General features: G+C 54.4%; 1 protein-coding gene and 1 long non-coding RNA gene across 3 annotated transcripts; both read left to right on the forward strand.

The window, feature by feature from the left end:
- The first annotated feature begins 1,893 nt into the window (after window positions 1-1,893).
- Window positions 1,894-20,253, forward strand: KLHL26 (kelch like family member 26). 2 transcript variants are annotated; one of them, XM_031507153.2, is made up of 3 exons: window positions 1,894-1,987; window positions 14,729-14,911; window positions 17,469-20,253. In XM_031507153.2, exons 1-3 carry the CDS (start codon window positions 1,941-1,943, stop codon window positions 19,048-19,050), a joined length of 1,812 nt encoding a protein of 603 aa, XP_031363013.1. In that variant the 5' UTR covers window positions 1,894-1,940; the 3' UTR covers window positions 19,051-20,253. The 2 variants fall into 2 exon arrangements, with proteins under 2 accessions (XP_031363013.1, XP_077644984.1); XM_077788858.1 differs by lacking the exon at window positions 1,894-1,987 and having other exon boundaries at window positions 14,314-14,911.
- A 42-nt stretch (window positions 20,254-20,295) lies between these two features.
- On the forward strand, window positions 20,296-21,328 carry LOC144247595 (uncharacterized). The gene is made up of 2 exons (XR_013341228.1): window positions 20,296-20,694; window positions 21,207-21,328. It is a non-coding gene; the product is annotated as an uncharacterized LOC144247595 (long non-coding RNA).
- The last annotated feature ends 3,638 nt before the right edge of the window (window positions 21,329-24,966 follow it).

Below are 24,966 nucleotides of genomic sequence, written 5' to 3' on the forward strand. Positions count from 1 at the left end.
GTGAGTGACCGCAGGTGACAATGAGTGACCGCAGGTGACAGAGTGACCACAGGTGATGCTGAAAGATCCGCAGGTAACACTGAGTGACCACAGGTGACAATTAGCGATCCACAGGTGACACTGAGTGACTGCAGGAGACAAGGAGTGACTGCAGGTGATGCTGAGAGATCCACAGGTGACAATGAGTGACCACAGGTGACAATGAGTGACCGCAGGTGACAGTGAGTGAACGCAGGTGACAGTGAGTGACCGCAGGTGACAATGAGTGACCACAGGTGACACTGAGTGACCACAGGTGACACCGAGCCATCCGCAGGTGACACTGAGTGACCGCAGGTGACACTGAGTGACCACAGGTGACGCCGAGCCATCTGCATGTGACACTGAGTGACCGCAGGTGACACTGAGTGACCACAGGTGATCCCGAGCCATCCGCAGGTGACACTGAGTGACCGCAGGTGGAATCCCGAGGGAAGTGCTGGGATTTCAGGGCAGGCTGCAGGGAAGGACATCCAGCAAAGGCGGGATAAGGCTCGGAGGGAGGCAATGGTGGCCTGTGGGGTGGTGACATACCCCTGAGACCCCGCAGCCTCAGGGTGGTGACATCTCCCGGGACACCCCTGGGGACAGACCCCGGCTCGGGACATCCCTGGGGACAGACCCCGGCTCGGGACACCCCTGGGGACAGACCCCAGCTCCTCTCAGCCGGGAGGCAGTGGCAGAGCCTCTAAGTCCTCAGTCTGGGGGTGACAGAGTCCTGGTCCCCGCAGTCTGGGGGGTGACAGACCCCCCATCCCCTCGGCCATGGGGAGGTGACAGCCCCAGGTCCCCTAGCCCTGGGGACAGGTGACAGCTCCCAGCCCTGTGGGGGGTGACAGCCCCCTAATCCCCCATCCCTGTGGGGACATGAGAGACCCCGGTCCCCCATCCCTGTGGGGAGGTGACAGCCTCAATCCTGGGGGCAGGTGACACCTCCAATCCCCCATTCATGTGGGGGGTGACAGCCACCGGTCCACCATCCCTGTGGGGAGGCGACACCCCCTAACCCCCCATCCCTGTGGGGAGGTGACAGCCCCAATCCTGTGGGAATGTGACACCCCCTAACCCCTATCCCTGTGGGGAGGTGACAGCCCCAATCCTGTGGGAATGTGACACCCCCTAACCCCCCATCCCTGTGGGGAGGTGACAGCCCCAATCCCCCAGCCCCGAAGGGAGGTGACAGCCCCATCCATGTGGGGAGGTGACACCCCAATCCCCCATCCCTGTGGGGAGGTGACAGCCCCAATCCTGTGGGAATGTGACACCCCCTAACCCCCTATCCCTGTGGGGAGGTGACAGCCCCAATCCCCCATTCCTGAAGGGAGGTGACAGCCCCAGTCCTGTGGGAAGGTCACAGCCCCCAATGCCCCAGCCCTGTGGGGAGGTCACAGCCCCCGGTCCCCCAGCCCCGAAGGGAGGTGACAGCCCCAATCCTGTGGGAATGTGACACCTCCTAACCCCCTATTCCTGTGGGGAGGTCACAGCCCCCGGTCCCCCAGCCTTGAAGGGAGGTGACAGCCCCATCCCTGTGGGGAGTGACACCCCCAATCCTGTGGGGAGGTGACAGCCCCAATTCCCCAGCCCCATGGGAGGTGACAGCCCCAATCCTGTGGGGAGGTGACAGCCCCCGGTCCCCCAGCCCCGTGAGGGGTGGCACCCCAATCCCCCAGCCCCGGTGAGCGGAGCCGGCCGCGGTGAGCGCAGCCAGCCCCGCTCCCGGTGAGCGCAGCCAGCCCCGGTCCCGGTGAGCGGAGCGGAGCCGGCCGCGGCCCCGCGGGGCGGTGACAGCGGCGGCGGCGGCGGCGGGGCGGCGCCAGGCCCGGCGGGCGCGGAGCGGGGCCCGGGGCTGCCGGTGCCGCCGCGGCTGCTGCGCCTGCCCCGCGGCGGCGGCGGCGGCGGCGATGGCGGAGTCCGGCGGGGCCGAGTTCGGCGCGGAGCGGCCGAGCAGGTGAGCGGGGCCGGCGCGGCCTAGCCCGGCAGCGGCGCCGGGCCCACCGCGCCTTCCCCGGGCCCGGGTCACGGAGCGCGGCCCGGCCGCCAGCGGAGCCGCTGCCCGGGGGCGCTGCCGGGCGGCAGCACGGCCCGGCGCCCGGTGCCCGGTGCCCGGCGCCCGGTGCTCGGTGTCCGGTGCTCGGTGCCCGGTGCCCGGTGCTCGGTGCTCGGTGCCCGGTGCTCGGTGCCCGGTGCCCGATGCTCCATGCTCGGTGCCCGGTGCCCGGCGCCCGGTGCCCGGCGCCCGGTGCTCGGTGCCCGGTGCCCGGTGCCCGGTGCCCGGCGCCCGGTGCTCGGTGTCCGGTGCCCGGTGCCCGGTGCTCGGTGTCCGGTGCTCGGTGCCTGGTGCCCGGTGCCCGGTGCTCGGTGTCCGGTGCTCGGTGCTCGGTGCTCGGTGCTCGGTGCCCGGTGCTCGGTGTCCGGTGCTCGGTGCCCGGTTGTCGGTGCTCTGTGCTCTGTGCTCGGTTTTCAGTGCTCGGTGCACGGTACCCGGTGCTCAGTGCTCAGTGCTCGGTGCTCGGTGCTCAGTGCTCGGTGCTTGGTGCATAGTGCCCGGTGCCCGGTGCTCGGTCAGTCTTCGGTGCCCGGTGCTCCATGCCCGGTGCTCGGTGCCTAGTGCTCAGTGCTTGGTACCCGGTGCTCGGTGTTCAGTGCTCGGTGCCCAGTGCCCATTGCCCGGTGCTCAGTTTTCGGTGCCCGGTGCTCGGTGCTCGGTGCTCGGTACCCAGTGCTTGGTGCCCATTGCCCGGGTGCTCAGTCTTCGGTGCCCGGTGCCTGGTGCTTGGTGCTCAGTGCTCGGTGCTCGGTACCCAGTGCTCAGTGCCCGGTGCTCGGTGCTCAGTGTTCAGTACCCGGTGCCCATTGCCCGGTGCTCAGTCTTCGGTGCCCGGTGCTCGGTGCTCGGTGCTCGGTACCCAGTGCTTGGTGCCCATTGCCCGGTGCTCAGTCTTCAGTGCCCAGTGCCTGGTGCTTGGTGCTCAGTGCTTGGTACTCGGTGCTCGGTACCCAGTGCTCGGTGCCCGTTGCCCGGTGTTCGGTGCTCGGTGCATGGTGTTCTCGGAGCCAGGGATCTTCCTGAGTGGGGCCCGCAGGAAGGGAATGATCGTGATGAGCTGCAGTGCTGTTGCTTGTGGGGTGTGTGAGGTTTGGGGGAGGCTCTGAAGCAGAAAATCATGTGAATCCTGTAATGGATTCTACAGTGAATCCTATAATGGATCCTGCAGTGAATCCTATAATGAATCCACCCGGTGAATCTTACAGTGAATCCTACAGTGAATCCTACAGTGAATCCTATAATGAATCCTACAGTGAATCCTATAATGAATCCACCCGGTGAATCTTACAGTGAATCCTACAGTGAATCCTATAATGGATCCTGCAGTGAATCCTATAATGAATCCACCCGGTGAATCTTACAGTGAATCCTACAGTGAATCCTATAATGGATCCTGCAGTGAATCCTATAATGAATCCACCCGGTGAATCTTACAGTGAATCCTACAGTGAATCCTATAATGGATCCTGCAGTGAATCCTATAATGAATCCTGCAGTGAATCCTGTAATGAATCCTACAGTGAATCCTGTAATGGATCCGACAGTGAATCCTATAATGAATCCACCCGGTGAATCTTACAGTGAATCCTACAGTGAATCCTATAATGGATCCTGCAGTGAATCCTATAATGAATCCTACAGTGAATCCTATAATGGATCCTGCAGTGAATCCTATAATGAATCCTACAGTGAATCCTGTACTGGATCCGACAGTGAATCCTATAATGGATCCACCCAGTGAATCCTATAATGAATCCACCCGGTGAATCTTACAGTGAATCACCCAGTGAATCCTATAATGAATCCTATAATGAATCCTATAATGAATCCTACAGTGAATCCTATAATGAATCCTGCAGTGAATCCTGTAATGAATCCTACAGTGAATCCTGTAATGGATCCGACAGTGAATCCTATAATGGATCCACCCAATGAATCTTACAGCAAATCCTCCAGTGAATCCACTCAGTGAATCCCCCCTTGAGTCCCACCCTGGCTCAGCTCTCTGGAGCCACCAGCTCTGCGGCTTTGTAGAGGCACCAGGTGTAGCAGTTCCAGAGACACCCAATTTTTGGTGGTTCAGGCCCATTCTGCTGCCCTCCATCCCCACTGCTGTGCCTGCAGACTCCCAGCCCCTGATTTTGGGGGGTCACTCGGGCTTTGAAGGCAGCACAGGGCAGGTGGTACCTGCTAGGGTGATGTGGTACCTTTGGGGGTGATGTACCTGTTGGGGTGATGTGGTTCCTGTCAGGGTGTGTGGTTTCTGTCAGGGTGTGTGGTACCTGTCAGGGTGTTTGGTGCCTGTCAAGGTGTGTGGTTCCTGTCAGGGTATGTGGTACCTGTCAGGGTGTGTGGTACCTGTTTTGATATGTGGTACCTGTTTGGGTGTGTGGTACCTGTCAGGGTGTGTGGCTTCTGTCAGGGTGTGTGGTACCTGTTTGGGTGTGTGGTACCTGTTTTGGTACGTGGTACCTGTCAGGGTGTGTTATGCCTGTCAGGCGATGCTCTGGGTGTTGCAGGTGGTACCTGCTCACGGAGGAGTTTCTGTTCCCAGGGTTTCCCTGTCCTGCCATCCCGGGTGTGGCATGGGAGTTGTGGTGTCTCTCTGGGGTGTTGTGTCTGTCTTGGGGATGTTTCCTGGTGCTGTCTGGCTGTCACTTGGCTGCAAAGCATCATTCATCCTCAGCTTCGCTCAGCGCTGCCTCCTGAAATAACCAGCCACGTGTGTCAGCCGTGGAGGGGACAGGCTCCCAGGCATTGTTCAGTCTGGACAAGCCTCTCAATCCTCACCTATCGATATATTCGATTTTTTCCCCCTAATAACCATCTGTGCTCTGTGAAGCTCCATGCTGTGTCACCTGCAGCATCTCATCCCTCTGCGCCTCCTTTTCCTTTCTCAGACGGGAATTCCAGCACTTCTCACTCCAGGTGTTGGTAGCACTTCTCCCCTGGCACTTGGGAGTTCCCTGGGTGTGCAGCAGTGAGAAATGGAAGTAATTTGTTTCAGGGCTGTGATAAATCACCCAGGCTGGAGCTGCAGCACTTTTATTCCCCCGAGCTGCAGCTCCGTCATGTTCCCTATCGCTGCGTGTTTATTTTCTTTGTTAATTTTAAAGCAAAGCCCGTTCAAGTTTGGATCCTGCTTCTCGTTGCAGTTTAAAGGTTTTTTTTTTTACTTGTTTGAAGGTGGATTTATTGGGCAATACGAGGAGAAACCTGATGGAGGACTTTGGATGTGCTGTGGAGCGTGAGGAGGATTTCAAGGGCATTCCCTGTCGGCAGTGATTCCTTGTTAGGTGCTTCCACTCGTGACTTTTTTGCACTTCTTATTTGCTCTCCGAAGCAGGAGGACGGAGGCTCCGGGGCTGTTTCACACATGCCATTTGGATGGTGCACTGCAGCTCCAGCACCACGGGCAGAATTTCCATCTTTGGAATTGCTACCGCTTGCCCTGGAGCTGCGTGGCTGCCCCGGAGCAGGAAAATTCACTTCAATTCACTTCTCTGCTGGGATCCTGCTCTTTCATTCAACACACCACCGTGGGGACAAAAGGACACGCTGATGGCACGAGATAAAGCCACTCCTGGGCACAGAAAAGCAAATGGCCCCAATCTTCTGTTTGGAAATAAACTTGGGGTTTGGGGGTTTTTCTTCCTCTTTTCCTCCTTGGGTAGAATTTCATGACTTACAAATGGGTTTCATATTTTACTCCCAGCCCTCTTTATCACGTAGAGGGAGAGTTTCAGGCTGCAGAATTCACTCTGCAGCATGGGGGATGTGCTTTGGGATCAAAGGGGAGAGGAAATGTGGAACCCTTTGGGACCCTCAGCAGGAGCAGCTTCTGTGCTTGAGCCATCTTGGTGAGGTGGGGTCAAAAAAAAAAGCAAAGCAGGGTCACAAAAAGCAAAGCAGGGCCACAAAAATCAGGGAAAAATATCATCTCTCCATGCTGGAGAGAATGTCCCTTTGCAGGCCTTTCCATGGGAATTAATTGAGGCATCCAGACAAGCTGCTGAGGAATTAATTGGGAATAATCCCTTGAGGGATGCCCTGGAGTGTTTGCTGTGAAAACCAGGATGAACAGGAAAGGTCTTGTCACAAATGTCTGGGTTTCCATCAAGGGAATGCTGACCTGAGCTTCCCAAACTTTATTCCTTCTGAGAAAGTGGTGGGAAGGACAGAAATGTCCAGGGGGATGGAGTAAAACCACAAACTGGGGAAGACAAGGGCTGTGAGCCTGCCTTGCTTTGGTGTTCCTGTCATCTCCTACAGCCTCACCCTTCAATCAGGCTTGGTATTTTTTTCCCTTTTGGAGCTGAAGTGGAGTTTTTGTGGGGTTTCTATGATCTATCCTCTGCCACATGGCAAGTTTCAGACAGATTTAGTTGTTAGATCTGGTAGACGTGGTGTAAATGTTTATGCTCGAACTGAATCATTGTAAAAATAACTGCTGCCTGCTCTTGCAGTGTTGGGAGAGTCCTGAGCTGGGGGTTTTATTTAGACCAAAAGTAAACTTGGGGGATGCTCTGCAGGTTCCTGTCCTTCCTCTGAGTGTTGTGTGGCTTTGTAAGGAGGAGCCTAGCCCAGCAGGACGTGGTTCAAGTGTCTCCCACTTTCTCATTTATTAAGAAATGCTATTAAGTTGCACAGAAATTTGGGATCTTTAAGAAAAGCTGTTCTGGTGGCCTTGGGTGGCTCTGTTCAGGGCAGGGTGGCACAAAACCTGTGCAAGACAGAGCTGCCCACGGAGCTGGGAGAGAAAACAACGTTGTGATGGGGGCAAACCTGAGTGCAGAGGGTTCAGGTGAGGAGAGGAGTGAGCTGTAAGCAGATTTGAGACGGAATTTGATGCTGAGTGCTGGAAAACACCAATTCCTTCATTTCCACAGCAGGAATGGGACGTTTGCTGCTGCTCTCTGCCGCTCCATCACTTGGTGCTGGTTTTGCCTGAGCAGTGCCCAGCAGTGCCCGTGTGTGGCCCAGGTGACACTTTTTGGGTGGCCTTGGTGGCTCTGCTGTGCTCCCCGACACCACTAGGTGCCTCCCGGCCTTTGCACAGCTGGGAGATGCTCGGGAGCACCCGCTGCTCCCCCGGGCTGTTCCATCAGCAGGGCACAGCTCGGATTTTTGGGTTATTTTGGACGTGGCACCGCTGTAGTTTTGCAGGGTTTGACCCTAAGCTGGGGAAACTCGCAGCGTTTTAGGCAGGGGGTATTGAGGGTGTAAGGAGGCTGAGCTGGGGGTGTACATGGATTTTATGGGGTGTAAACTCCACGCTCTGAGGGTCCCTGCGTGCCCGGCTCTGTCACTGCTGTCACACTGCCCGTGCCTGCCGCAGTCGTGGACGCGCTCCGAGTGATTTTTGTGTTTGCTCTGTTTGTTCCTGGCTCAGAGGGATTAGGTTTGGGGCTGACAAAAATTAATCATCATCGAGTTTCTGGGGTGGGGGAGCATCTGCCCGTTTCCAGTTGTTGTGACAAGAGCGGGTCGAGGTGGTGACAGGGCAGGGATGGTGGTGGTGAGTGTCACCTCTCCAGCTGTCACCTCTCTGCTGGGACCAGCTTTGGGCAGGACTGAGGAAAAGACCAGTACAGGACAAAACCCTCTGTGGTAGCTTTAAATGTGAAAAAAGAGAAATGGCAAATCCTCCTCATTAATCTCACTGTGACATTTTTGCCCCTGGTGTCCAAACCTGGGCTCGTGGACCTCTCACCTGAGAGCCCACTGCTCCTTCTTGGCTGCTGAAGCACCAGCACCAAACTGCTTTTCCCATTGCACCAGCACAAAGATGCCTCTGGCTCTATGACAGAAACATTTAAAAAATCTGATTCTGTTTTTTTTTTGTTGTTGTTGTTGCTGTTTTTCTTCCCCCTCACAATTTCTCCTGGCTACAGCATGTCCTGCCCAGAGCCTCACGTTGAAACCCCGGGCGGTGGCAGAGTTGAACGTGTTCACATCTTTCACCCTCCACTTTTTTGCTGCTCTGCTTTAGCAGGCCAGCCAGCTTTTTGACAGCCATCCACAGTTTTATTAGTGCAGAAACCAAAATCCCACCTCTTTTGGCTTGCAAACAACCTCCTGATTGATGCCTGGGAGCAGAATAAATTCGTGTGTGTCTGCTGGGCCCCGACTGAGCCCGGCTCAGAAGAAAAGAAAAACAGAGATTTTGGAAACGGCTGAGACTTCTAAGGACATAAAAAATAACATTTAACAAATAAATAAATTGAAAAGCTTCTTGCTGCTTTACCTTTAGGCCCCAGGGTGTCCTTGGTTCCAGCCTGGGGGAAATGGGATGCAGATAAGGAAATCAGGGGATCAGCAGGGCCTGGGGTGGAAAGCACTGGAAAATGAACCAGGTGCCTCCTGGCTTCTGTAAAATCCAGCTTTAATTGCTGTTTTCACAAAGTTGCAGGGCTGAATCAGGCCTGGGCTGGCTGGCAGTGGTCAGTGTGGGAGCACAGCAGTGCCCAGTCCCACGCCAGTGCTGACCAGTCCAGCTGCTGGAAGAGGGACCAGCCTTCGGGGCCCCGCAACAGAACAAAAAAAAGCTTTGTTTGCTGGGCTTTGTCCTTTTTCTTTCTTAAATAGTGAATGTTTCTTTGCTCTCCCTTTGCCAAACAATAAATTCCCTTAAATTTTGAGGCTGGAAACTTTTCAAACTTTCCTGTTGCACTTGAGGCGTTTTCCAGAGGTCCATTATTTTCACACAAAGTATATCACTCCTCCTGAAACTCTTCCCATTTGTAATCTCTTTATTTGAGCCCTGCAAATTGCCAGTCACTTTTAAAGAGCGATATTAGTCTCAGGCTCTCTCCTTTTATTTATTGCTTGGATGAAAGAGATGGTGTCAGGAGTGGAAAATGAGTGGAGGCAGAGGGAGAAATTAAGGGGAGGAGTTGGAAAAGGGAGCAAAGAAATGAATTAAACACTTTTTTTTTTTGCGCCCATATCTTTCTTGAGCATGTTTGTGTTTTGCTGGAAAACATCCCCTTCATTCAGAGTGTTAATATTTAATTAGTTGCTGATCATTAAGTGCTTATTCGGCTTTCTGATTTGGCCAGGAAACGCTGTAAATGCTGCTGGGAACAGAAGTAGGTTAACAGGGCAGGTATTTTTGTGCCTCTTCTTCCTTGCCCCCAAACTTCCAAGGAAACTCCTTGCTGTGTCTTCTTAGAGGGATGCAAAGGCCACGGGAACGTCATCCCAAAATCCCAAACGAGAGTCTGGGAAGCAGCAAATCCTCAGTGAAGGGCTCAGCCTTTCTGCCCTAACGTAGCATTTGTGAGTGTGAAGTGCTGAAAACTCATTTTCATCGTTTGGGCATGTGATACAAAGCCTCAGGATCTGAAATATTACAGTCACCATGGCTACCAGTGACTTATCTGAGGGAGTTTGACTTTTGTTTTGATTTTAAGTGTCTTAATTGTAGTTTAAAAATCAGAATCTAAATGTGTTTTTTTTACTTAAGCATGAAACTAAAGGCATTAAATGATTTGCATTATTAAAATATCTATAATGCTGCCTGTCAAAGGTTCCTAAAGAAGGTCCTTAATATTCATACCTTATGTTCTAAAGAAAGTTACTCTCCAGCTTTCTGGGAGTTCTGCTCCTCTCGCCACAAGAAGTCCCTTGCAGGTGCCTCGCTGGCTATTTTGCAATCCCAGCCCTTTTTGTTTAGCCTTGGAAAAGCTGTGCCACTCCATACCTGGTGCTTTTGCACACATTCTGCTGCTTTTCCTCCTTCCCCTCCTGTCCCCCCGCCGTTCCCTGCGGGGTCCCACCTCTGGAGCTGGCGCTTATGGAAGAGTTTGGCTGTTGGAAGTTTGCCCCGCTCAGGAATCCTGCCAAACCCCCTCGAGTTTCTCCTGGATGAAAAATTACCCGGCACCACCTGCCCAAAAAATGGGAAAATGTGGGGATGCTGAGCCGGGCTGGAGAGCACCGAGCTGCCCCTCCTTCCACGTTGTAAAAGAAGAGGAGGAACATGACAGGCAGCGGCGCAGCCAAAGATTTTTCTCCCTTAATTCAATCACTAAAATGTTACAATCTGTCCTGCTCTAATTCTCTCCACTTGTGCTTGTGCAGTGGTTGCAAACATGCTGAAATATGAACTCATGCTTGGTAAGCCTTTAATTCCAGCTTTGATGTTTTTAATCATCAGTACAGATTTGGTAAAAATGATTCATTAGCTCGAAACGCATCTTGGATTCCACGTGACGCCGTGGGGAACGGAGGAGGCAGCGCCAGGGGCCGCTTGTTCTTGGGATGTTCTTTGTGCCTGAGCTGAGTCTTGAAGTGTGGCCCTCAACATCTCAGCTTCAGAGGCCTCTGGGGTGTCCAGGTGCCTCCTCTCTGCATCTGGTTTTGGTCAAAACCCTCGCTGGGAAATGCGTGAGCAGAGCTCGGCGAGCGCGGGCGAGGGCTCCTCTCTGGGTGCAGCAGCAGGAGAATTTCTGGCCCTGTTTGCTTTTCTGCTGGAACCACTCCCTTCACCCTCGCTGGGACACCTCCTCGCCCTCCCCGAGCTCCAGGCTTCAGCCTGGGGCTGGTTCCCCCACGCCGAGCTCTGGCCCACGGTGACCACAGAGGATTGAAAGCAATCTGGCTTCAGAGCAGCGGCTGGAGACAAATCCTCAATCCCATTACTTGTTCCCTGGCTGCAACTGGGCTGCCGGGGGTGTCGGCAGAGCCTCTGAGGCTGCTGCCCAAAAGGCATCGCCCTCCTGGCTCGGCGTGGCTCTGGGATTCCAGCTGCCCCTGCCAGGCGTGCCACGCGCACAAAGATCCCTTTCAGGGCTGCTTCCGTGGGGAAAGTGGGAATGCTGCTCCTGCAAAGCCACCCTGCTGCTTCCTTCCCTGGGGAAAGTGGGAATGCTGCTCCTCCAAAGCCACCCTGGTGCTTCCTTCCGTGGGGAAAGTGGGAATGCTGCTCCTGCAAAGCCACCCTGCTGCTTCCTTCCCTGGGGAAAGTGGGAATGCTGCTCCTCCAAAGCCACCCTGCTGCTTCCTTCCATGGGGAAAGTGGGAATGCTGCTCCTGCAAAGCCACCCTGCTGCTTCCTTCCGTGGGGAAAGTGGGAATGCTGCTCCTGCAAAGCCACCCTGCTGCTTCCATGGGGAAAGTGGGAATGCTGCTCCTGCAAAGCCACCCTGCTGCTTCCCTGGGGAAAGTGGGAATGCTGCTCCTGCAAAGCCACCCTGCTGCTTCCATGGGGAAAGTGGGAATGCTGCTCCTGCAAAGCCACCCTGCTGCTTCCTTCCGTGGGGAAAGTGGGAATGCTGCTCCTGCAAAGCCACCCTGGTGCATCCCTGGGGAAAGTGGGAATGCTGCTCCTGCAAAGCCACCCTGGTGCATCCCTGGGGAAAGTGGGAATGCTGCTCCTGCAAAGCCACCCTGCTGCTTCCGTGGGGAAAGTGGGAATGCTGCTCCTGCAAAACCACCCTGCTGCTTCCATGGGGAAAGTGGGAATGCTGCTCCTGCAAAGCCACCCTGCTGCTTCCTTCCCTGGGGAAAGTGGGAATGCTGCTCCTGCAAAACCACCCTGCTGCTTCCTTCCCTGGGGAAAGTGGGAATGCTGCTCCTGCAAAGCCACCCTGGTGCCAGCCCAGCCACACAAGAGGCCCTGGTGCTGGGCAGGCTGCTGGCATCCTCGCCGTGGGACGATGCTGTGCCTGTCATTTTTGTGTCCCATATTTTGGAAATCCAAGCCCAGCTGCTGAGGGTCTCTCTGACCCCAGGAACCCCCGTGAATCTCCAGCTTTTTCAGGACAAAGATGAGCATCCCCAGGAAAATTCCAGAAGCTCTCCAGCCCTGCCTCCCGAGGAAAGGGAAGGAGTGGAATAAACACTTTCTCCCTCTTGTGCTGAAAGGCTTTTATCTCCCGGGGCACGTTTTGAGCTGCGAGGAGGAGACAAAACTCTTCCCAAGTTTTGTCTTCCAGGCTGTTCCTGCTGTAACAAATTGTTAAGCAACAAGTACACGGCATTTGGAGATCTGGGATGAGATAGCGACAGCCTCACAAAGGCGTTCTCACATGTTCAAGGCTTCCTTTTGTGCTCCGGGGTTTTATATATTTATTTTTCATTCTCTAGCATCCAACTGCTGCTCCTCTTCTTCCTTCATTCCCAGTGCTGGAGTGGGAGCCAAGGCCGTGGGTTCAGGCGTGCTCCCGTGTCCAGCCACGCCTGCTCTTATCACAAATCCCTTTTTTCTCCCCGCAGAGCAAACACTGCTTGGTGCTGTTCTCGCACCTCTCCTCCTCCCACTTTGTTTTCCATAAATCCCTTACTTGATTTCTCATGCTTTGTGTGGATTTTGTTTTCTTTCCAGCTTTTTTTTTTTTTTCCCTCCTTAAAATCCTTTTGGTTTTTTTTTTTTTTTTTTGCTGGACATTAGCAATGCTTTTATTTTGTTTTACTTTTATTTTTTTTCCTCTTTCAGGGTATTGTGTAATCATTGGATCCTTTTATTCTATCCCTGTAAATAAAGGAACCAGAACAAGGAGTTTTTCCTGGAGTAGCTGTTCCATTACCTGTTGAAATGAGTCCCACACCCAAACACCTTTATTCCACACAGATGACCCAACCCACCCTGAGCTAATCCTGTAAAAGTGAATTGAGGAAAAGGAAAAAAAAAAAAGGAATATTTGTGCAGGTGACTCTTGTTGTTTGAACCTGTGCTGCCTGTGGATGCAGGGACAGCATTCCATGGGGATGAACCCGAGGCTGGGAAGAGGAATGTCTGAAACCATTACCAAATACAAACCACTGAGGAAAGCTCCCCTGAGGAGACTCCTGGAGAGTGATGAAGTCACAACAAACTGGGGAATTTGGGCTCCCCTGGATCTGTCCCTGTGGCTTTGACCTGTCCAGCCTGGAGCTGTGCTTTGCTGGGTGGCTGATGCTGTGTCCAGAGGAGCATCACTTCGTGCTGCTGCTGGACCTTCCCTCCTTCCTCCCCCAGCAAATCCACCTTCCAGAGAGGAGAGGGAAAGGGCTTTGACGTGCTGAGAATCCCTCCAATCTCTTCCCTCTTTTTCCTCAGGAAGAGCCAGAGTGGACAGACATTTCTTGGCTTGCAGAGTGTGGATAAAGGTCCTGTCAGCAGCTGCCTTTTTGCTAATCCTTTTTATTCCAGCGAGGAATACTCCACACTCTGCTCTGAGGCTCTTTAGAGTGCTTTGATTTTAGGGTGGGGATTTCAGACCACCCTTCTTCCCCAGCTGAGCACCACCAGCCATCCCTGCAGGAGCTCCCATGGATTTTGAGGCGCATTCCCAAGGCTGAGGAGCTTGAGCCAGCCTGCCCAGGTTTGCTTTGTGCATCCCTCCCAGGGCTCTGATGGACATCCCAGATTTCCCCTCGCTCCCTCTCCCTAAAGCTTGCAGGAAATTGCAACCCGATAGGAGCAAGCCCTGTCCCTTGTCCCTCATTGTTCGAGGATTGTTTACATCCCCTTTTTTTGTTATCCCATCTCCCTGACTCTTCCCTGACCTCGTTTGGTCCATTGTGTGTGGCTGTTGTTGTTCCAGGGAGTTCTTAGGGAGGAGGGTTGGAGCAAACCCTGGGATTACTCAACCCAGCCTACTCCTTTTTGGCTCCCTTGCTTTATTCCACCTAAATAATAATAATAATAATAATAATAATAATAATAATAATAATAATAATAATAATAGTGATAATTCCCTCTAAGTGCAGTCCTAAATGCACTCTCCCACTGTGGATTTGGGAGCAGCTCACGCACCTTCCCAAACTCGGGATAATCTCCTTGGGGATTTTTTTGAGGTCACGTTTCCATAAAACATTCCTCAAAAACGCAGAGACACCAAGCAGCAGGATGCTCCTGGAAACACCAGCCCCATCCAGAATATTGATCCATGCGTTTTCTCCCCAGGAGCCCGCGGGATCGGTCAGGGCTGGATTAAATTTGCAGTGAATTTGGGATTTCCCACGAGCGGGCTCAGTCGGTTCTGGAGCTCTCTGCAGAGCATCCCACAGGCTGGTTCCTCCCCTGGAGCAGGGCTCCTGCTGCTCCCACTGACGGGTGCATCCGAGGGCAGGCAGATCCCGGGATGCTGCTGGGGAACACGTGCGAGAGGCACTGGGAAAAGCGAGGAAATGTTTACGCTGGGAGGGGATGTTGACAGTGCAGCTTGAACAGCTGACGTTATTCAGGGCAGCCAGTGCCGTGCAATATTTTGCTTTTTGCTGCTCTCCTGGGGGTCAGGCAGAAGGGAAGGATCAAATGGGGCTGGCAGGGCTGTCCTTGGCCGGAGCAGGGAGTCCAGCAGCTGCAGGCAGGGACGGTGGTGAGGAGAAGCAGCGACTGTGACTTGGTGGTGTGGCTGAAGTCGAGGTCAGGGTGGACTCTGGGCCAGCTCAGCGTGGAGACACCAACATTCCTTGGAGGCTGTGGCCCCAGGAGATGTCACCAGTGTGGAACCCCGTGTGTCACCAGTGCCAGAGGATGTCTGGACAGCATGGAAGTGTTTTGTGGAGAAGGCAGCTGGAGGTGCTGGTGTTCTCTGGGTGGCTGCTGAGGTGGGGATTTGCCTTCCTTCCGTGTGTCCCCATCTCGCTGGGTGGGTTTCTGACATTCTGTGTTCCTTTCAAACCGGCCTGTCTCTCTTGTTCTGTTTTTAGCATGGCTGACAAGAACAGCACCCTGAAATGCACGTTCTCTGCTCCTGGCCACAGCACCACGCTGCTGCAGGGACTGGCCTCGCTCCGAGCCCAGGCTCAGCTGCTTGATGTCATCCTCACTATAAATAATGAAGTGTTTCAGGTTCATAAAGTTGTCTTGGCTGCCTGCAGTGACTATTTCAGGTGAGAATCCCACAGGGAAGCAGGCACTTTCACCTTCCCCGTGGGTTTGCTGTCTCCCCATCCTCCCCCACCCCAACCTCCCCACCACACCCCAAAAGTGCCACCCCACAGGTGAAGGTTTGGTTTGCTCCACAGATGTCCTGCAGGCAGGTAGAGGTTCAGGATCAGTCCCTCTGCACTCAGGTTTGTTCAGCTCCAGCTGCTGGGCCAAGGCAGGAGCCCAAGCTCAGGTTTTGACCCCACCTGGGCGGGTGTTGCTGCTGCTTTTGCTGTTGGAGCCACTTGAGCTGATTTGGAAGTGGCAGCGAGGGCTCTGAAATGAGGCATTCCATCCTGCTGTTCTCTTTGACCACCACTGCTCTGTCTGTGGGCTCCTTGCCCCTGGGCTGAGAGCAGCAGGGTCCCACAAGGCCTGGGAGAACCGTCCCAGCTGGTGTGGGCTGAAAACAGAAGCACTGCGAGGAGTTCCTGCAGCCAAATTAATGCAAAGGGACACAACTGCAGGGCAGGGAATTCAGTCCTGAGTGCAAGTAGCTGTTTTCATCTTGCCTCTGCTACAGAATCACAGAATTTGTGGTTCAGGTTGGAAAAGATCTCCGAGGTCATCAAGTTCAACCTCATCACCAGCCCAGAGCACTGAGTGCCATGTCCAGGAATTCCTTGGCCACCTCCAGGGCTGGGGACTCCAAACTGAGCAGGCACACAATTAATCCTGGAGCTGCTCTCCCCCAAATGCTGGTGGCACTGTTTTATTCCTCCCTGCTGGGTGCCAGGGTGGTTTCACCTCTCTGAGAAGGTTCCTCCTCAGAACTTCAGCGGTGCTCGAGAAAGTTGTCCTGGTGAACAATGGCAGAATAATCCAGTTTTTGAAAACTCTCTGTGGTTTTTTTTTTTTTTTTTTTTTTTGTTCCTGCGGGAAAGAGGAGGGAAAAGAGTGAAATTGAGGCATTTATATAATCAGCATTTTAGAACCATAACACTTTTGAAGGGGATTGCATTCTAGTTGATGGTTTGTCTTCAGCATGGCAACAATAAAGGCTTTCCTCTCCCTGTGCAGGAGCACACACGTTGGCTGGGTGTCCCGGGGGGCGAGGGAGCAGGGCTGGGATTTGGGATGTGCTGGGATTTCTGCAGGATGCTCCCATCTGCTGCACGGACAAATAACGGGGAGCAGCGTTGCTGCTCACGGGGTTGCAGCAGGCTGATCTCACGTGCAGATATTTCCTTCTTTAGGTCATGTAGGATTTCTTGGGTTTGTGCTGGACGGCAGCAGGTTTTCTAGCCTGGTTTGGACAGGAAACTTGGAACTCCTGTCTTTTGACAGTGTTCCCAAGATATTCCTTTATTCCTGTGTGGATGCAGGGTCTGGTCAGCATTTTTTGGGGCTGACTCACACCTTGGAGCCGGCGCAGGCAGCTCTGGTGACACCACGGATTTACCTTTCCCATGGAAAAGAGCAGGTGAAAAAACAGCCCAAAAAGTGCAATTTTGAGACTTTTGTGTGACATTTCATGGGTTGCTGGGACGGGATGTGTGTGCAGTGGCAGGGAGTAGTGACACTCCACCCCTGTCACTCCCTGTCACCTGCTGTGACTTTGCCTGACCCACAACTGCTCTGCCACTGCTCCTTGAGCACCATGGGGTGCAAACCTTCACCCCCTGGGCAACAAAACCCTCTGGAAAGGGCTGAAAATGGCCCAAAGTGCCCCAAAGGGCCCAAACCCCACAAGTGCAGCCCCGTCCCCATCCCGCCCCCCGCGCTGGGAGCTGCGGCCTCCAGCCCTCGGCGTGGAATGTGCTTCCTGTGGAATTTAGGAGCCTCCCAAGGAGGTGATCCAGGGCCTAAGCTCTGCGTGGCCTGGGCGAGCGATGTGCTCGCAGCTGTGCTGTAACTGAGCCTTTTCCCCCCATTTTTGTTTAATTGCCTGTCAGCCCCCTGCTGCAGGGGCTGCGGCTCCCATTTTTTCAGGCCTTGGGAAGGAGCCTTGGAGGGGAGGTTCTGCTGGAAGACCAAAGCTGTTCATGAGATGTGTTGCACCTGCAATTTTTGAGCCATTTCGCAGTTCCCTGCGAGGTAACAGGATAACAGGGCCTGAGGGCCTGGCCGCCCACCACAGGTGTGTTCCCTCCTTGTGCTCCTAAATCCTAAACCTGAGCCTGAGACCCTTCAGGGAGCAGCTCCCAACCTCTGCTGGTGCAGATCCCATGGGATCCTTTTTTGTTGGATATCGTGGGTTCATTGGTGTCCAGAATTGTTCCCTCTGGCAGCTCTGCCTCTTCCTGGAGCTTGCTCCTGTGGTCTGCTCTTACTCCTGCTGCCAGTGGGATTGAAAAACTTCTCCAGTTGCTGAATGTTCCTCCTCAGCGCACTGTTTATGCAAGCCTTACGTAAGCCATTGCACACCCTGGTTTCTCCCGGCTCGTAGAGATTTAGCCTTGATTTATTCCCCCCTTCCCCGCCCTAGAAGAATCAGAGTTAAATAAAATCCAGCTCCGAGGTGCCGCATCCTTTGCTTAACCGGGGGGGGATTTTTTTGTTTGTGTTGCTGACCTGCAGGGCGATGTTCACGGGCGGGATGAGAGAAGCCAGCCAGGATGTGATCGAGCTCAAAGGCGTGTCTGCCAAGGGCCTGAAGCACATCATCGACTTCGCCTACAGCGCCGAGGTCACTCTGGACCTCGACTGCATCCAGGACGTGCTGGGAGCCGCCGTCTTCCTGCAGATGGTGCCGGTGGTGGAGCTGTGCGAGGAGTTCCTCAAGTCCGCCATGAGCGTGGAGACGTGCCTCAACATCGGCCAGATGGCCACCACCTTCAGCCTGGCCTCCCTCAAGGAATCCGTGGACGCCTTCACCTTCAGGCACTTCCTGCAGATCTCCGAGGAGGAGGATTTCCTCCACCTGCCCCTGGAGCGCCTGGTGTTCTTCCTGCAGAGCAACAAGCTCAAGAGCTGCAGCGAGATCGAGCTGTTCCGCGCCGCCGTGCGCTGGCTGCAGTTCGACCCCGCGCGCCGCGCCAGCGCCAGCCAGGTGCTGTGCCACATCCGCTTCCCCCTCATGAAGTCCTCGGAGCTGGTGGACAGCGTGCAGACCCTGGACATCATGGTGGAGGACGTGCTGTGCCGCCAGTACCTGCTGGAGGCCTTCAACTACCAGATCCTGCCCTTCCGGCAGCACGAGATGCAGTCCCCGCGCACGGCCATCCGCTCGGACGCGCTGTCCCTCGTCACCTTCGGCGGCACGCCCTACACCGACAACGACCGCACCGTCAGCCCCAAGGTCTTCTGCCTGCCCGACGCCGGCGGCCGCCAGTTCCGCGAGCTCACCGAGATGGAGGTGGGCAGCAGCCACTCCTGCGTGGCCGTGCTGGACAACTTCGTCTACCTGGTGGGAGGGCAGCAGCTGCAGTACCGCAGCGGCGAGGGCGCCGTGGACGTCTCCTACCGCTACGACCCCCACCTCAACCAGTGGCTGCGCATCCAGGCCATGCAGGAGAGCAGGATCCAGTTCCAGCTCAACGTCCTGCGCGGCATGGTTTACGCCACGGGCGGCCGCAACCGCTCGGGCAGCCTGGCCTCGGTGGAGAAGTACTGCCCCAAGGACAACGAGTGGACCTACGTGTGCTCCCTGAAGCGCAGGACGTGGGGCCACGCTGGGGCCACGGCGGGGGACAAGCTGTACATCTCGGGGGGCTATGGGATCTCCGTGGAGGACAAGAAAGCCCTGCACTGCTACGACCCCGCCGCCGACCAGTGGGAGTTCAAGACGCCCATGAACGAGCCCAGGGTGCTGCACGCCATGGTCAGCTCCAGCAGCAGGATTTACGCCCTGGGAGGCCGCATGGACCACGTGGATCGCTGCTTCGACGTCCTGGCCGTGGAATATTACGTCCCCGAGACGGACCAGTGGACCACGGTGAGCCCGATGCGCGCGGGGCAGTCGGAGGCCGGCTGCTGCCTCCTGGAGAAAAAGATTTACATCGTGGGGGGCTACAACTGGCACCTGAACAACGTCACCAGCATCGTGCAGGTCTACAACACGGAGACGGACGAGTGGGAGAGGGACTTGCACTTCCCAGAGTCTTTCGCTGGCATCGCCTGCGCCCCCGTCATCCTCCCGCAGGTGATGGGCCAGAGGTGACTCGGGGGGCAGTGGGAGAGGCGAGGACAAAGCAGCTCCAGAGGGTTCCCCTCCTGCTGGGGAGTGCTGGCAAACCACTTCCAGCAGCAGCACTCGTCAGCCAGGCACACTGAGCAGATGTTACAGCTGGGAAGAGCTTTTCTCTCCTCTCCGTCTCTCTCTCTCTTTTTTGTTTTGGTGGGGGGGTGCATTTTTGCCAACTTTCCGTGTTTTTAACGTTGGCAGCTCAGGAGTCACTCAGCACTGGGGCCTTGTTTCCCAGAGATCAGGTGAGGGTGTTTTTATCAATAGCTCCAAAAATAAAAAGCATCGTGCGTCGCTTTGTTGGTTTTTTAGCAAACAACAAACAAAAATAAATACCAAAACCTGTGTAACACGCTGACCTCCAGAAGCAATAAAAGGGAGCTACAAGAGCTCAGGTGCTTGGATTGGGAAAGCAGATCCCTGATTTTCAAAGGTGACATTTCCTTTTTTTCCCTTCCTGAAAAAGGGAACATTTATCCCTGCACACCTCTGGTCTTCACTGCTTGGATCACGCTGCAATTCCTCACCCCCTCCAGCTCCTCTGGTGCAGAAATTCACCCTTAATTGGGGCGTGCAGAGTTTGCAGCACTAAAGCCATGCTGAAAGCTTGATTATATATAAACAGGCTTGATGATTTGGGTTTAGAAGTGCCAAAAATTGGGCTGCCCTGGCAATAAGAGCTCTGCGGTCGTCCATCAGTGAAGCCAAGAGCTCCTGCAGATTCTGGGTCAGGATTTTCACCTTTCCCAGCACCTCCATCCCAACTCTTCCTCCAGTAAAGGAGGTGGGTGCTACTCCTTCAGCAGCTGGAAGGTTTTCTTGCCTGCCACGTGAAAGAGCTGCTTGGCATCCCAAAATGCTGGGAGTCCCAGTGGAATGTGGTTTTGTTGTTGTGGTGGTATTTTAAATTAAGAGGCTGGTTTATGATGGCTCTGTCGTTTTTGTAAAATCTTCACTGCACAGAACACTTCCTGAACTTTCCTCTCCTCCAAGCCGTTTTTCCTTATTTAATTTGATGAATGAATTGCAAAACTCTCTGCTTCTGTCAGGAATTCTGTTTCCAAGGGCTTTGTTTTTGTATCTGTGTCAGCTTGATTTGGATGCACACGGTCTCCTTTTGTAGAGAAGCTGTTGCATTCTGCTCTGAAATAAATCCTGGGCTGCAACCTTTAGTGACAACTCCTAGTGTCTGGTGTGCTGAGGAATCCTTGAGAGGTCTGTGTGCAGCTTGAGCTCCTCACCTCCGAGGTTTTTCTGGAATCCACGGCATCAGAGCACCTCCGGGTGAGGATGCAGGGCGCTCGCATTCTGAATTTCAGATGAAAGCCCTGCAGAATTTCCTCTGCTCCTCTCCATTTGCTGCTTTGCCAAGAACAAATGGATGCAAAGGAGGTGTTGCTGCATGGAATGCTGCAGTCGGAGGCTCTCAGGCACTTCATTGACTCCTTTTCCCTGTTCCTTTGGCCTGGCCTGGCCGCCAGAAACGCCCGGGACGGGCTTGGCAGAGGCAGGAGATGCTGAGAGGATGAGCTGGAACTCGGTTCAAGCTCCACAGTTCCAAAAGAATGGATTTTCCTTGTTGAATGGTTCCACATGTGCCTAAAAGTGGTTCTTTCTCAGGTTGGTAACGAACTGAGGTGTTCCTCCCTTTCCTGTGTGCGGGATCTGCTCAGTGCCCCTCCGAGGGGCTCTTCCTTCACCCAGAGGGACAGAGAGGGGCTTTGGGTGGGGGATTTGGGATAAATCCTTCCCTGGCAGGGTGGGCAGGCCTGGCACAGGTGCCCAGAGCAGCCGGGGCTGCCCCTGCATCCCTGGCAGTGCCCAAGGCCAGGCTGGAGCCACCTGGGACAGTGGCGGTGTCCCCCTGGCAGGGCTGGCACTGGGTGGGGTTTGAGGTCCCTCCCAACCCAAACCACTCTGGAATTCCATGATTTTACGGCACTTAAAGATTCCTCCCTGTTTTATCTGCATTTCCCCCGATTCCTGGGGCAGCAGTGGGTGGTTTGGGTGCTCTAATCCCTGAGTTTTTCTGGATGTGCAGCCGTGGTTCCCATCCCCCAGATCCACGTGGAGCCCATCCCTGGAATCTCTTCCTGAGGAAAACAAACTTTATTTTTTCTTTTTCCTTTCAGCCTTCTCAGGTAGGTGTGTGTGTGTTGGGGGAAAAGGGGAAAATCCTTGGAAAACATGGAAAAGCCTGTTTGGTCTCGCTTTTAAGGACAACCTTGCAAAAATAAACGTAATCCAGCGTTGATTCCCATTGGAAGCGTTGTTTTGCAGACAGGAGGATGCACAAAGCCCTTCTGGAATTCTATTTATTAAACAATTGCCTGCCATGAAGCAGAACTAACCTGGGATTGCCATTCCTATTCCCTGCCACCGAGGAGCAGGAGCTGGGAAAGAATCTGGAGGTCTCTGGATCAGAGCACTGCAGCTCTTTGTTGCTGGAATGTTCTTTTTATAGCAATGTAAATAATTATTTCTCATCAAAAGAGCTGCAAGTCTTCTGGCCGCTCTAAATTTAGCAGAGGCTCAAATATTTGTGGACCATAAATATTTTGGATCATAAATTTTGCTTGACCCCCCCCGTGCAGGGGATGGAGCTGTGGCTCTGGGCTGGGCACAACCTCTCTGATATTCTGACAATAAATGGGTTTGGTGCTTTTGGTGCACTCAATGATTGATGGTTTCAGGAGGGTTTTCCATCAATGCGGATGGGATTGTGTGGAAACATCCCCCACGTGGAAAGGAGGTGGATTGGGCTCCTCTTTTCCTGAGGAATGAGCAAAGCCAGATAAATGTTCGATTGCCCTCGGAGTCCTTTATGGGTCTCGGGGCAGCCACAAAAACCCTGGGGGTGAATTGGGTAAATTTGGAAATGCCCCTGAGCAGATGGGGAGCGGGAGGAGCCGGAGCATCCTCCGCACGGAGCCCGTGTGTCCCTCCAGAGGCTCCTGGGATAATAATTCCTGTCTCCTCCGATGTTTTACGGGCCTGAAATTGTGCTTAAAACTCTAAAGGCAGCCCTGGGAGTCTTGGCAGGGTGCGGAGCAGCGAGAGATGGGGAATGTCTGCATCCCATTAATGGTGTCACTGACCCTTTTCCAGAGGCTCTGCCTGCTCCCAATCCCTCTGTCACTTCCCCCTAGCCCAGAGCCCGGATAATTCGCTCAGACGTGCCTGAGCCCGGCAAGGTTTTATAGCAGCAGTGCAAAAACCTCCGAGGCTTGGATGGAGACAGAGCCAGGCACTCCCAGCAGCTCCCAGTCAGCCTGGTGCTGCTCTGGAGTGCTGCTGTGGGAGCCACATCAAACCCAGGCAGAAATTCCCACTTCCACGGCTGTGATAAGGGGCTGGAGCTGCTGCAACTCCACAAACTTTCGGGACATTTATCACGGCGGGGTTATTGGAGCCAGACTACTGTCAGGATAAATAAAACATGCTCCCCAGTGCAGCTCTAATTATGATTTTTAGCCAGTTGTGTAATGTGCAGAACTTGATTTACAATAAATCTTCCCAGTTGCTCGCACAAGTGAATGGGATTTCATCACTCGTGGCTGAAGGAGCAGGGAAAGTGGATGTGGCTGGAGAAATTCAGTCTGGGGGTGTTGGCACGGCAGGAGAGGGAGGGAGCAGAGCTGCCTGCCCTGGCCTGCCAGGGAGGGCTCAGAACGACAGAAATTCCTCCAGCCACCCCCCAGGTGTTCGAGGTGTTCTGTGCACGTCAGCGCTGAGTGGGCACAGCAGCATCCCACGGATGCAGAACTTTTTGTTTCTCCTTCCCAGCTCCTCGCTGAGCTCAGTGAGGAGCAGGCACTTCTTCTTTTTTGGCACTTCTTTCTTTTTTGCCACTCCTCTGTTTGATAACTCGGCTCCGGGTTGAAGTTCCAGCTTTTCTTTGTGGGGCAGGTACGTTTCTGATTGCTCTGACCCCGAGGGTTCCAGAAAATGAAGGTGAAATGGGCTTTTCTGCAGGGAAACAGCTGCTGGTTCAGCTGGGCCACCCAAAATCAGCCTCGGAGCTCCAGGAAAAGGCTGAGGAGGAAGAGGAGGAAGAGGAGGGTGACACTGAAATCAGCCTCGGAGCTCCAGGGAAAGGCTGAGGAGGAAGAGGAGGGTGACACTGAAATCAGCCTTGGAGCTCCAGGAAAAGGCTGAGGAGGAAGAGGAGGAAGAGGAGGGTGACACTTCCCACCCCTGGAGTGTCCAAGGGGTTGGAGGGGGTTCCAGCGCCCTGGGGGAGTGGAAGGTGCCCCCCAGACAATCTTTTTCCAGCCCAAACCACTCTGGGGTCCTCTGAAAGCAGAAAAGCTGCTGGGGCAAAAGTTTTCAGGAGTTTTTACAGGAGAAATCAAAAGCTTCTTGGCCGGGTCCCTGAGGCTTTGCAGTTGCTCTTTCACACCCAGGCCCCTGTAATTAGCTCAAACTGGTTTATATGGCTCCTTAAGGAATGAAAATCTCTTTTTTTTTGGGGTTGTTTGTGCAGGCCACCAGCCCAGCCTGCTGCTGGCTGCCCCTCAGTCACTGGCCTTTGAAGTCACCAGGCTCTCACCACATCGGGAGCACCTAAAGCAGAAAGGATCCTTTAATATATTTCTTTTTTTTTTTTTTTGTTCATCCGGGTCCCAGCGCTTTGCAAACTGCACTAAAAGTTATTTTCCGTGTGCTTGAGTGATGTTTGCAACCAGGCTGCTAATCTGGGCCTGCCCACTGAGCTGGCAATTATTGAGTTTGAAATGCAAAGTTCATTTTCCTCCCTCTGCGGTGGCCTGGGCTGGCGTTTGATCCTCCTGGGGATGCAGAGCAGGGTCGGTGCTGGCACTCAGCGCCTCCAGGAGCTGCTTCCCAGCTGCATTTCCCAGGAATGTCGGAATTCCACCCGGATTTGCAAGGGAGAAGCTTGCCTCGGGGTGCAGGTGGCGTGCCTGGGCTGCTCCTTTTTGCAGGATTTGGGGTCTGGTGCCTGGGCTGCTCCTTTTTGCAGGATTTGGGGTTTGGTGCCTGGGCTGCTCCTTTTTGCAGGATTTGGGCTTTTCAGGAGAGGGGAGGCTGCCAAACCCCCTGGGTGTTCCTCAGGAGGAAAATCCCACCTTTTCCAGTTTTCCCCATGGAAAAGGGGCAGGATTAACCCCTGGGTGGGCAGAGGTGCCCTCCGTGTGTCAGCCCTGAGTGCTGCAGCTCCCGGCGGGTCAGAGGGACCCTGGCACGGGATCCAGATGGAATTTTGGGATGAAATCTTCCCCTGGGAGGGTGAGGAGCCCCTGGAATGGAATTCCCAGAGCAGCCGTGGCTGCTCCACCCCTGGCAGTGCCCAAAGCTTGGAGGGAGCCTGGAGCAGCCTGGCACAGTGGGAGATGTCCCTGGGCAGGGGCAGCAGCTCCCAGGAGCCACAAAAGTGGGAATTCCGTGCTGGCCGCTCGCTCTCCTGCTGGAAAATCTTCCAGCGCTGCTCCCACTCCACCGCAATGAGGGAAACCCAGGAGGTGCCCAGATTGTGTCAGGATTTCATGGAAAAATCACCTGTAACTGCAAAAACCCACCCTGAGCTCCCCTTCACGCCTCCATTTATTTCTCTTTAATTCCTTCAGCCCTCCCCACCCTCCCGGGCAGGAATTCCTTCCCAAAATCCCGCCCGACCATTCCCTGTGTGCTGTCCCTCCATCCCTTGGGAATTGTGTCCAGGGATGCAGTGTCCCGGGAATGCTCCCTGCATCCCTGGAAATGATCCCTGCATCCCTGGAAATGATCCCTGCGTTCCTGGAATGCTCCCTGCATGCTGGGAATACTCCCTGCATCCCTGGAAATGATTCCCGCATTCCAGGAATGATCTCTGCATCCCAGGAATAATTCCTGCGTCCCAGGAATGCTCCCTGCATCCCGGTAATGCTCCCT

Source organism: Lonchura striata, chromosome 28 (assembly GCF_046129695.1).
Source record: "Lonchura striata isolate bLonStr1 chromosome 28, bLonStr1.mat, whole genome shotgun sequence".
Lineage (NCBI taxonomy): Eukaryota > Metazoa > Chordata > Aves > Passeriformes > Estrildidae > Lonchura > Lonchura striata.

Coding starts and splice junctions, on each gene's coding strand:
- KLHL26 (XM_077788858.1), top strand. CDS start 14,511: ATGTCACCAGTGTGGAACCCCGTGTGTCACCAGTGCCAGAGGATGTCT. Junction 14,912..17,468: donor GCCTGCAGTGACTATTTCAG/GTGAGAATCCCA, acceptor GCTGACCTGCAG/GGCGATGTTCACGGGCGGGA.